Source organism: Oncorhynchus nerka, linkage group LG7, assembly GCF_034236695.1.
Source record: "Oncorhynchus nerka isolate Pitt River linkage group LG7, Oner_Uvic_2.0, whole genome shotgun sequence".
In the NCBI taxonomy this organism is placed as follows: Eukaryota; Metazoa; Chordata; class Actinopteri; order Salmoniformes; family Salmonidae; genus Oncorhynchus; species Oncorhynchus nerka.
In genome coordinates, this window is record NC_088402.1 from 94,669,510 (window position 1) to 94,682,419 (window position 12,910).

Sequence of the window (12,910 nt, forward strand, 5' to 3'; positions counted from 1 at the left end):
TGAGACCCCAGTGTATCAGCTATAAACCTACCATTTATACCCCAGGATAGCAGCTATAAACCTACCATTGAGACCCCAGTGTAGCTATAAACCTACCATTGAGACCCCAGTGTAGCTATAAACCTACCATTGAGACCCCAGTGTATCAGCTATAAACCTACCATTTATACCCCAGTATAGCAGCTATAAACCTACCATTGAGACCCCAGTGTAGCAGCTATAAACTCCATCTGGGATAGAGCACTCTGTTCTCTTTGTCTCTCTGTCTCTTTATGAAGCACTAACCCCTCACTGCGTTGATGTTATGTTGTTGTTGTTGTTGTTGGGTTGCCATGGCGCTGGCTGGTTGGCGTGGTGACCAGGTCAGAGCCGTGGATTCGCCTTCGTGGAGTTTAATCACATACAGGAGGCCTGCCGCTGGATGGAGACCAATCAGGTCACTCTACACACACACACACACACACACACACACACACACACACAAATACACACACACACACAAATACACACACACACACACACACAAATACACACACACACACACAAATACACACATGATCTTGAACATGACACACACACCTGTGTTTTCTGATGCCGATGTGTGTTGGTATAACTGTACTGACACACCATCGGACTCTCCCAGCCACTCTCACACACTCTCTCTCTGACTCTCTCTTTACCTTTCTATCTCTCTACCTCGCTCTCTCTCTCTCTCTGACTCTCTCTTTACCTTTCTATCTCTCTCCCTCGCTCTCTCTCTCTCTCTGACTCTCTCTTTACCTTTCTCTCTCTCTCTCTGTCTCTCTCTCTCTCTCTTTACCTTTCTCTCTCTCTGTCTCTCTCTCTCTCTCTCTCTTTACCTTTCTATCTCTCTACCTCGCTCTCTCTCTCTCTGACTCTCTCTTTACCTTTCTCTCTGTCTCTCTCTCTCTCTTTACCTTTCTCCCTCTCTCTCTCTGTCTCTCTCTCTCTCTTTACCTTTCTCCCTCTCTCTCTCTCTCTCTCTCTCTCTCTCTTTACCTTTCTCCCTCTCTCTCTCTCTCTCTCTCTGTCTCTCTCTCTCTCTTTACCTTTCTCCTCTCTCTCTCTCTCTCTCTCTTCTCTCTCTCTCTTTACTTTCTCCTTCTCTCTCTCTCTCTCTCTCTCTTACTTCTCTTACCTCTTCTCTCTCTCTCTCTCTCTCTCTCTCTCTCTCTCTCTCTCTCTCTCTCTCTCTCTCTCTCTCTCTCTCTCTCTCTCTCTCTCTCTTTACCTTTCAACAGACTTCAACCCACCCCTTTCTCTTCCTCCCTTCCTCCGTCCCCAAATCCCCACTTTCTGACAATCTTTTATCCAGGGAGTCCAGTCGTTAGGGGGTGGAGGTTGGGTGTTCGGTGAGGGGTTGTTCGGGGTCAGGAAGGGTGGAGGTCTATTCCCTTTCTGTGGTTCCTGTAACTGCATGACACCAGTTAAACAAAACTTGTATCTGAATGACACCATTGTTGTTGAATGACACCATTGTTGTTGAATGACACCAGTGTTCTTAAATGACACCATTGTTCTTAAATGACACCGGTGTTCTTAAATTACACCATTGTTCTTAAATGACACCATTGTTGAATGACACCATTGTTGTTGAATGACACCGGTGTTCTTAAATGACACCATTGTTGAATGACACCATTGTTGTTGAATTGTTGAATGACACCATTGTTGAATGACACCAGTGTTCTTAAATGACACCATTGTTGAATGACACCATTGTTGAATGACACCATTGTTGAATGACACCATTGTTGTTGAATGACACCGGTGTTCTTAAATGACACCATTGTTCTTAAATGACACCATTGTTGAATGACACCATTGTTGTTGAATGACACCGGTGTTCTTAAATGACACCATTGTTGAATGACACCATTGTTGTTGAATGACACCATTGTTGAATACACCATTGTTGAATGACACCATTGTTGAATGACACCATTGTTGTTGAATGACACCATTGTTGAATGACACCATTGTTGAATGACACCATTGTTGAATGACACCATTGTTGTTGAATGACACCATTGTTGAATGACACCATTGTTGAATGACACCATTGTTGAATGACACCATTGTTGTTGAATGACACCGGTGTTCTTAAATGACACCATTGTTGTTGAATGACACCATTGTTCTTAAATGACACCATTGTTGTTAAATGACACCATTGTTGTTAAATGAAACATGAAACATGCAGAGTCATAAAGTGACCATGGGTGTCATTACAGTATCAAACGACCTAATCAAATGATGTAGGTGGGAGATATATTTTAACCACAGACCGTAACACTTGTGCACGCCTCACCATTGCTGTGTTGTGCAATATACCGTATGAATATTGAATGGTGAATACTGTCTCTTTTCTACTGGTTGCGTTGCCAGGTTGGGGTGGGGGTCAGGTTGGCTAACACTGTGACCAGGGTTCCCCTTAAGGGGGGGGGTTGACAAAACACAACACTCTCTCTCTCCACACACACACACACACACACACATAAACGGCTAACAGGGTGGCCAATCGAACACACACATACAGCTCTCCGTCCGTCCCAATTTCCCTTGAGCTGAAGGTTACATTTCTCTCTTGTCCTCAATTTTTCTTCTCTCTTCTCTTTCCCTCTCTTCTCTCCTCTCTTTCTTTCTCTTCTCTCCTCTCTTTCCCTCTCTCCTCTCCTCTCTTCTCCTCTCTTTCCCTCTCTTCTCTCCTCTTTCCCTCATCTCTCCTCTCGTTCCCTCTCTTCTCTCCTCTCTTTCCCTCTCCTCTCTCCTCTCTTTCCCTACCCTCTCTCCTCTCTTTCTCTCCCTCTTCTCTCCTCTCCTCTCTCCTCTCTTTCCCTCTCTTCTCTCCTCTCCCTCTCTTCTCTCCTCTCTTTCCCTCTTCTCTCCTCTCTTTCCCTCTCTTCTCTTTCCCTCTCTTCTCTCTTCTCTTTCCCTCTCTTCTATCCTCTCCCTCTCTACCCCTCTCCTCTCCTCTCTTTCCCTCTCTTCTCTCCTCTCTTTCCCTCTCTTCTCTCCTCTCTTTCCCTCTCTTCTCTCCTCTCTTTCCCTCTTCTCTCCTCTCTTTCCCTCTCTTCTCTCCTCTCTTTCCCACTCTCTCTCAATTCAATTCAATGGGCTTTATTGGCATGGGAAACATCTCTCACTCATTCTGCCCTCTTGTGAGTGGGCTCCTCTCTCTCTAGAATGTGAACCACTTATCTATGATAATCATTCTTTGTTTCTCTCTCTCTCTTTGTCTCGTTCTCCCTCTGTCTCCCTCTCTCTTGGTCTTCTCTGTCTATCTTTCTCTTTGTCTCTCCTTCTCTCCTTCTCTCTCTCTGCCTGTCTCCTTCTCTCTCTCTCTTTCAGAGGGTTTTGTCTATCCTAGGCCAGAGGGTGTCTATGCACTACAGTGACCCTAAACCACGCGCCAACGAGGACTGGCTCTGTAACAAGGTACAACAGCTAACAACCTCACTGTGTGGCTTCTCATCTTGTTCTCAATTCTCACCGGTACTGATCGCCTCTGTTGCTGTTCTAACAGTGTGGGGTTCAGAACTTCAAGAGGAGAGAGAAGTGTTTTAAATGTGGTGTTCCTAAATCAGGTAAACATACAGTGATACCTAAACCCTATGATAAACATAGACAGCTGTGTTGTGTGTTGTCCACTGGGATATCCGACTGTGTTTTTTTTTACCTTTAGAGGCAGAGCTGAAACTACCCCAGCTGAGGGAGTTACCTCTGGGTGTGCATCAGAAGGACGGTTTATTGCCCCTCCCTGCTCTCTACCGGCCAGCTGCTACCACCTCTACTGCCGTCACCACTCCCAGGGCTGGGGGCAGGGCTGGGGCAGGAGGAGCTGACACACAGCAGGCTGAGGTGGCCAACGACAGTAAGTCTCTCTCTCTCAAGTCAATTTAAATTGAAGGGGAAACATATGTTAACATTGCCAAAGCAAGTGAAGTAGATAATAAACAAAAGTGAAATAAGCAATAAAAAACAATTAACATTACACTCACAAAAATTACAAAATAATAAAGACATTTCAAATGTCATATTATGTAGACAGTGAAAGTTGGAAGTTTATATACACTTAGGTTGGAGTCATTAACACTAGTTTACATACACTTAGGTTGGAGTCATTAAAACTAGTTTACATACACTTAGGTTGGAGTCATTAAAACTAGTTTACATACACTTAGGTTGGAGTCATTAAAACTCGTTTTTCAACCACTCAACAAATGTCTTGTTAACAAATTATAGTTTTGGCAAGTCGGTTAGGACATCTACTTTGCGCACGACACAAGTCATTTTTCAAACAATTGTTTACAGACAGATTATTTCACATATAATTCACTGTGTCACAATTCCAGTGGGTCAGAAGTTTACGTACACTAAGTTGACTGTGCCTTTAAACAGCTTGGAAAATTCCCCAAAATATGTCATGGCTTTAGAAGCTTCTGATAGGCTAATTGACATAATTTGAGTCAATTGGAGGTGTACCTGTGGATGTATTTCAAGGCCTACCTTCAAACTCAGTGCCTCTTTGCTTGACATCATGGGAAAATCTAAAGAAATCAGCCAAGACCTCCGAAAAGATTGTAGACCTCCACAAGTCTGGTTCATCCTTGGGAGCAATTTCCAAACACCTGAAGGTACCACGTTCATCTGTACAAACAATAGTACGTAAGCATAAACACCATGGGACCACGCAGCCGTCATACCGCTCAGGAAGGAGACGCGTTCTGTCTCCTATAGATTAACGTACTTTGGTGTGAAAAGTGCAAATCAGTCCCAGAACAACAGCAAAGGACCTTGTGGAGATGCTGGAGGAAACAGGTACAAAAGTCTCTATATCCACAGTAAAACGAGTCCTATATCGACGTAACCTGAAAGGCCACTCAGCAAGGAAGAAGCCACTTCTCCAAAACCGCCATTAAAAAGCCAGACTACGGTTTTCAACTGCACATGGGGACAAAGATCATACTTTTTGGAGAAATGTCCTCTGGTCTGATGAAACAAAAATAGAACTGTTTGGCCATAATGACCATCGTTATGTTTGGAGGAAAAAGGGGGAGGCTTGCAAGCCGAAGAACACCATCCCAACCGTGAAGCACGGGGGTGGCAGCATCATGTTGTGGGGGTGCTTTGCTGCAGGAGGGACTGGTGCACTTCACAAAATAGATGGCATCATGAGGGAAGGAAAATTATGGATATTTTGAAGCAATATCTCAAGACATCAGTCAGGAAGTTAAAGCTTGGTCGCAAATGGGTCTTCCAAATAGACAATGACCCCAAGCATACTTTCAAAGTTGTGGCAAAATAGCTTAAGGACAACAAAGTCAAGGTATTGGAGTGGCCATCACAAAGCCCTGACCTCAATCCTATAGAAAATGTGTGGGCAGAACTGAAAAAGCATGTGCAAGCAAGGAGGCCTACAAACCTGACTCAGTTACACCAGCTCTGTCAGGAGGAATGGGCCAAAATTCACCCAACTTATTGTGGGAAGCTTGTGGAAGGCTACCTGAAACATTTGACCCAAGTTAAACAGTTTAAAGGCAATGCTACCAAATTCTAATTGAATGTATGTTAACTTCTGACCCACTGGGAATGTGATGAAAGAAATAAAAGCTGAAATAAATCATTCTTTCTACTATTATTCTGACATTTCACATTCCCAGTGGGTCAGAGTTTGCATATTTCACATTTCATAAGAATTTTTACTTGGATTAAATGTCAGGAATTGTGAAAAACTGAGTTTAAAATGTATTTGGCTAAGGTGTATGTAAACGTCCGACTTCAACTGTATATATACAGTGTTGTAATGATGTGCAAATGGTTAAAGTACAAAAGGGAAAATAAATAAACATATTTATATGTATTTACAATGGTGTGTGTTCTTCACTGGTTGACCTTTTCTCGTGGCAACAGGTCACACATCTTGCTGCTGTGATGTCACACAGTGGTATTTCACCCAATAGATGATGAGAGTTTATCAAAATTGGGTTTGTTTTCAAATTCTTTGTGGATCTGTGTCTCTAATATGGTTGTACATTTGGCAGGAGGTTAGGAAGTGCAGCTCAGTTTACAACAAATTTTGTGGGCAGTGTGCACATAGTCGGTCTTCTCTTTTTTACCTTTATTTAACCAGGAAATTCAGTTAAGAACAAATTCTTATTTTCGATGACGGCCTGGGAACAGTGGGTTAACTGCCTGTTCAGGGGCAGAACGACAGATTTGTACCATGTCAGCTCGGGGGTTTGAACTTGCAACCTTCCGGTTACTAACCACTAGGCTACCCTGCCACCCTGGGTATGTCCTAATTCTGCTCTGCATTGTTTGGGGTTCTACGTTGTACATAAAGTATATTTTTCAGACTTCTGCTGAGTCTCAGTTGGGAGTTTACTTAAGTGGTCAGATGCTTAAGGACTGTTTTGCTAGCACAGACTGGATGTTGGTAGCACAGACTGGATGTTGTGCAGCACAGACTGGATGTTGGCAGCACAGACTGGATGTTGTGCAGCACAGACTGGATGTTGGCAGCACAGACTGGATGTTGGTAGCACAGACTGGATGTTGGTAGCACAGACTGGATGTTGGCAGCACAGACTGGATGTTGGCAGCACAGACTGGATGTTGGCAGCACAGACTGGATGTTGGCAGCACAGACTGGATGTTGGTAGCACACCCTGGATGTTGGTAGCACAGACTGGATGTTTTGCAGCACAGACTGGATGTTGGTAGCACAGACTGGATGTTGGTAGCACAGACTGGATGTTTTGGTAGCACAGACTGGATGTTGGTAGCACAGACTGGATGTTTTGGTAGCACAGACTGGATGTTGGTAGCACAGACTGGATGTTTTGCAGCACAGACTGGATGTTGGCAGCACAGACTGGATGTTGGTAGCACAGACTGGATGTTGGTAGCACAGACTGGATGTTGGTAGCACAGACTGGATGTTTTGCAGCACAGACTGGATGTTGGTAGCACAGACTGGATGTTGGTAGCACAGACTGGATGTTGGTAGCACAGACTGGATGTTTTGGCAGCACAGACTGGATGTTTTGCAGCACAGACTGGATGTTTTGCAGCACAGACTGGATGTTGACAGCACAGACTGGATGTTGGTAGCACAGACTGGATGTTTTGCAGCACAGACTGGATGTTGCTAGCACAGACTGGATGTTTTGGTAGCACAGACTGGATGTTGGTAGCACAGACTGGATGTTTTGCAGCACAGACTGGATGTTGGTAGCACAGACTGGATGTTTTGCAGCACAGACTGGATGTTTTGGTAGCACAGACTGGATGTTGGTAGCACAGACTGGATGTTGGTAGCACAGACTGGATGTTTTGCAGCACAGACTGGATGTCTTGCAGCACAGACTGGATGTTGGTAGCACAGACTGGATGTTTTGCAGAACAGACTGGATGTCTTGCTAGCACAGACTGGATGTTTTGCAGAACAGACTGGATGTCTTGCTAGCACAGACTGGATGTCTTGCAGAACAGACTGGATGTCTTGCAGCACAGACTGGAATATGTTCCGGGATTCCTCCAATGGCATTGAGGAGTACACCACATCTGTCATTGGCTTCATCACTAAGTGCATCGACGACTTTGTCCCAACAGTGACCGTACGTTCATATCCCAACCAGAAGCCATGGATTACAAGCAACATCCGCACCGAGCTGAAGGCTAGAGCTGCCGCTTTCAAGGAGCGGGACACTAACCCGGACGTTTATAAGAAATCCCGCTATGCCCTCCGACGAACCATCAAACAAGCAAAGCGTCAATACAGGACTAAGATTGAATCGCGCTCTGATGCTTGTCGGATGTGGCAGGGCAAACTATTATGGACTACAAAGGGAAACCCAACTGCGAGTTGCCCAATGACGCGAGCAGACGAGCTAAATGCGTTTAATGCTCGCTTCGAGGCAAGCAACACTGAACCATACATGAGAGCACCAGCTTTGATCACACTCTCCATAGCCGATGTGAGCATGACCTTTAAACAGGTCAACATTCACAATGCCGCAGGGCCAGATGGATTACCAGGACGTGTACTGTGAGCATGCTCTGACCTGCTGGCAAATGTCTTCACTGACATTTTCAAACTCTCCTTGTCTGAGTCTGTAATACCTACATGTTTCAGGCAGTCCACTATCGTCCCTGTGCCCAAGGAAGCGAAGGTAACTGATTACCGCCCCATAGCACTCACGTCAGTAGCCATGAAGTGCTTTGAAAGGCTGGGCATGGCTCACATCAACAGCATTCTCCCAGATACCCTAGACCCACTCCAATTCGCATAGCGCCCCAACAGATCCACAGATGACCCAAACGCACTCCACACTGCCCTTTCCCACCTGGACAAAAGGAACACCTATGTGAGAATGCTGTTCATTAACAACAGCTCAGCGTTCAACACCATAGTGCCCACAAAGCTCATCACTAAGCTAAGGACCCTGGGACTAAACACCTCACTCTGCAACTGGATCCTGGACTGACGGGCCGCCCCCAGGTGATCAGGGTAGGTAACACCACATGCGCCACGCTGATCCTCAACACAGGGGCCCCTCAGGGGTGCGTGCTCAGTCCCTTCCTGTACTCCCTGTTCACTCATGACTGCACGGCCAGGCACAACTCCAACACCATCATTAAGTTTGCCGATGACACATCAGTGGTAGGCCTAATCACCGACAACGACGAGACAGCCTGTAGGGAGGAGGTCAGAGACCTGGCAGTGTGGTGCCAGGACAACCACCTCTCCCTCAATGTGATCAAGACAAAGGAGATGATTGTGGACTACATCCATTCCTGATTGTGCCTGATCCATTCCTGCTATTCGGGCTACAGTCACCTTAGCACAACTATGCCCTGTAACTTTATCATAGCACCCATTCACTCAATCTGCTGCCAGACAGCCAGCCAGGCTAATGCTAATACAACTACAACAAACTTTTAACTTCATAATTATCAGCTAACAATGAGTGAATCATAACGTTCAGAAACAACATACAACTTATGTTATTCAAGGTATATGAATATAGGTAAATTATTTGTGGCTAGTTACCAATTCTTCACAGCCCTATTAACTTACTGTTTTGGTTTCGATCTAAACATGTCAAAACTAACACACGTCACATCACAAACTATCACGGTCCAAACACACCAAGACAGTCGTGAAAAGTTGTGAAGAGTGCACGACAACACCTTTTCCCCCTCAGGAAACTGAAAAGATTTGGCATGGGTCCTCAGATCCTCAAGAAGTTCTACAGCTGCGCCATCGAGAGCATCCTGACCGGTTGCATTAGCTGGTATGGCAACTGCTCGGCCTCCGACCGTAAGGCGCTACAGAGGGTAGTACATACGGCCCAGTACATCACTGGGGCCAAGCTTCCTGACATCAAGGACCTCTATACCAGGCGGTGTCAGAGGAAAGCCCAAAAAATTGTCAAAGACTCCAGTCGCCCAAGTTATAGACTGTTCTCTCTGTTCTAAATATTTTATTAGATGTTCTATGTATCTCTATTTATCTCTCTTTTTCTCTGTCTCTCTCTATGACTCCACCATTTTCTGGTATTTGGTTTGTAGTGAAATATCTGTTTATGATTTGATGATGTACCAACATATTTTGTTATTGGTTGTACCTCATAAACTGTCATACCCAGTGCCTTCAGAAAGTATTCACACCCCCTTGTCTTTTCCACATTTTATTTTGTTACAGCCTGAATTTAAATGGAGATTTATTTTGTCACTGGCCTACACACAGTACCCCATAATGTCAAAGTGGAATTATGTTTTAGATTGTAAAAAAAAAAAAGAAGTTTTTATAAAAAAAAAATTAAAAAAATGAAATGTCTCGAGTCATATAGTCGTATTCAACCCCTTTGTTATGGCAAGCCTAACTTAGCCTGAAGTTCAGGAGTAAAACTTTGCTTAACTAGTCACATAATAAGTTGCTTGGATTGTGTGTAATAATAGTGTTTAACATGATTTTTAATTGACTACCTCATCTCTCTACACATACAATTATCTGTAAGGTCCGTCAGTCGAAGTAGTGAATTTCACAGATTCAACCACAAAGGCCAGGGAGGTTTTCCAATGACTCACAAAGAAGGGCACCTATTGGTAGATGGATAAAAAAATATAAAGCAGACATTGAATATCCCTTTGAGCTCTGGTGAAGTTATTAATTACACTTTGGATGGTGTATCAATACACCCCAGTCACTACAAGATACAGGCGTCCTTCCTAACTCAGTTGCTGGAGAGGAAGGAAACCACTCAGGGATTTCACCATGACGCCAATGGTGACTTTAAAACAGTTACAGAGTTTAATGGCTGTGATAGGAGAAAACTGAGGATGGATAAACAACATTGTAGTTACTCCACAATACTAATCTAAATGACAGAGTGAAAAGAAGGAAGCCTGTACAGAATAAAAATATTACAAATCATGCATCCTGTTTGCAACAAGGCTCTAAAGTAATACTGCAAAATATTATGTAAAGCAATTAATTTTTTGTCCTGAATAAAACGTTGCATGTTTGGGACAAACCCAATACAACTCATCACTGAGTACCACTCTCCATATTTTCAAGCATAGTGGTGGCTGCATCATGTTATGTGTATGCTTGTAATCATTAAGGACTGGGAGTTTTTCAGGATAAAAAAAGAAAAGGAATGGAAAAGGAATGGAGCTAAGCACAGGCAAAATCCTAGAAGAAAACCTGGTTGTCTGTTTTCCACCAGACACAGCAGGATAATAACCTAAAACACAAGGCCAAATATACACTGGAGTTGCTTACCAAGAAGACAGTAAATGTTCCTGAGTGGCCTAGTTACAGTTTTGACTTAAATCCATTTGAAAATCTATAGCATGACCTGAAAATGGTTGTCTTGCAATGATCAACAACCAATTTGAAAGAGCTTGAAGAATTTTAAAAGGAATAATGAACAAATATTGTACAATCCAGGTGTGGAAAGCTCTTAGGTACCTACCCAGAAAGACTCACAGCTATAATTGCTGCCAAATGTGCTTCTACAAAGTATTGACTCAGGGGTGTGAATACAAATGTAAATGAGATATTTCTGTATTTCATTTTCAATAAATATGCTAAAATTTCTAAAAACATGTTTTCACTTTGTCATTATTGTGTGTAGATGGGTTAGACTTTATTTTTTTAATCAATAATAAAAAATAAAAAAATGTAATCATTTTTTAATGGGAATTTAGGCTTTAAGTTTTTATGGCTGGGGGCAGTATTGAGTAGCTTGGATGAATAAGGTGCCCAGAGTAAACTGCCTGCTACTCAGGCCCAGAAGCTAAGATATGCATAGTAGATTTGGATAGAAAACACTCTGAAGTTTCTAAAACTGTTTGAATGATGTCTGTGAGTATAACAGAACTCATATGGCAGGCAAAAACCTGAGAAAAAATCCAACCAGGAAGTGGGAAATCTGAGGCTTGTAGTTTTTCAAGTCATTGCCTATCGAATATACAGTGTCTATGCGGTCATATTGCACTTCCTAAGGCTTCTACTAGATGCCAACAGTCTCTAGAACATTGTTTGATGTTTCTACTGTGAAGGAGGGGGGAATGAGAGCTGTTTGAGTCAGGGGTCTGGCAGAGTGCCACGAGCTGTCTCTCTCGCTCCTGTGAGAGTTAGTTGCATTCCATTGCATTTCTACAAACAAAGGAATTCTCCGGTTTAAACATTATTGAAGATTTATTGTCACGATCGTCGTAAGAAGAGGACCAAAGCGCTGCGTGGTGTGAATGCATGATTTTAATGGATGATGAAAACACAAAGTAAAGTGAACAAAACAAGAAATGAACCACGACCGTGAAGCTATATACCAAATGTGCTGACACAAACACTAGACATAGACAATCGCCCACAATGACAAAACAGGCTACCTAAATATGGTTCCCAATCAGAGACAACGACTAACACCTGCCTCTGAATGAGAACCATATCAGGCCAAACACAGAAACAGACAAACTAGACACACAACATAGAATGCCCACCCAGCTCACGTCGTGACCAACACTAAAACAAGAAAAACACAAAAGAACTATGGTCAGAACGTGACATTTATGATAAAAACATCCTAAAGATTGATTCTATACTTCGTTTGACATGTTTCTACGAACTGTAATATGACTTTTCGTCTGAACTTTCGCCTGGACCTAGTGCCCGCGCGTCGTGAGTTTGGATTTGTGTACTAAACGCGCAAACAAAAAGGGAGGTATTTGGACGTAAATTATGGACTTTATCGAACAAAACAAACATTTATTGTGGAACTGGGATTCCTGGGAGTGCATTCTGATGAAGATCATCAAAGGTAAGTGAATATTTATAATGCTTTTTCTGACTTCTGTTGACTCCACAACATGGCGGGTACCTGTTTGGATTGTTTTGCTGTCTGAACGCCGTACTCAGATTATTGCATGGTGTGCTTTTCCCATAAAGTTTTTTAAAAAATCTGACACAGCGGTTGCATTAAGGAGAAGTTTATCTAAAGTTCCATGCATAACAGTTGTATCTTTTAGCAATGTTTATTATGAGTATTTCTGTAAATTGATGTGGCTCTCTGCAAAATCACCGGATGTTTTGGAGGCAAAACATTGCTGAACATAACGCGCCAATGTAAACTAAGATTTTTGGATATAAATATGAACTTTATCGAACAAAACATACATGTATTGTGTAACATGAAGTCCTATGAGTGTCATCTGATGAAGATCATCAAAGGTTAGTGATTCGTTTTATCTCTATTTCTGCTTTTTGTGTCTCCTCTCTTTGGCTGGAAAAATTGCTGTGTTTTTCTGTTGACTTGGTACTGACCTAACATAATCAGTTGGTGTGCTTTCGTCGTAAAGCGTTTTTGAAATCGGA

At 43.0% G+C, this 12,910-nt stretch overlaps 1 protein-coding gene across 1 annotated transcript in view; it reads left to right on the forward strand.

The window, feature by feature from the left end:
- Window positions 1–12,910, forward strand: part of LOC115125693 (RNA-binding protein 10-like) — a 120,513-nt gene that overhangs the window by 55,457 nt on the left and 52,146 nt on the right. Inside the window, 4 exon segments of the mRNA XM_065021006.1 lie at window positions 363–436; window positions 3,373–3,459; window positions 3,548–3,608; window positions 3,707–3,895. Of these exon segments, the coding sequence (XP_064877078.1) occupies window positions 363–436; window positions 3,373–3,459; window positions 3,548–3,608; window positions 3,707–3,895 (411 nt within the window).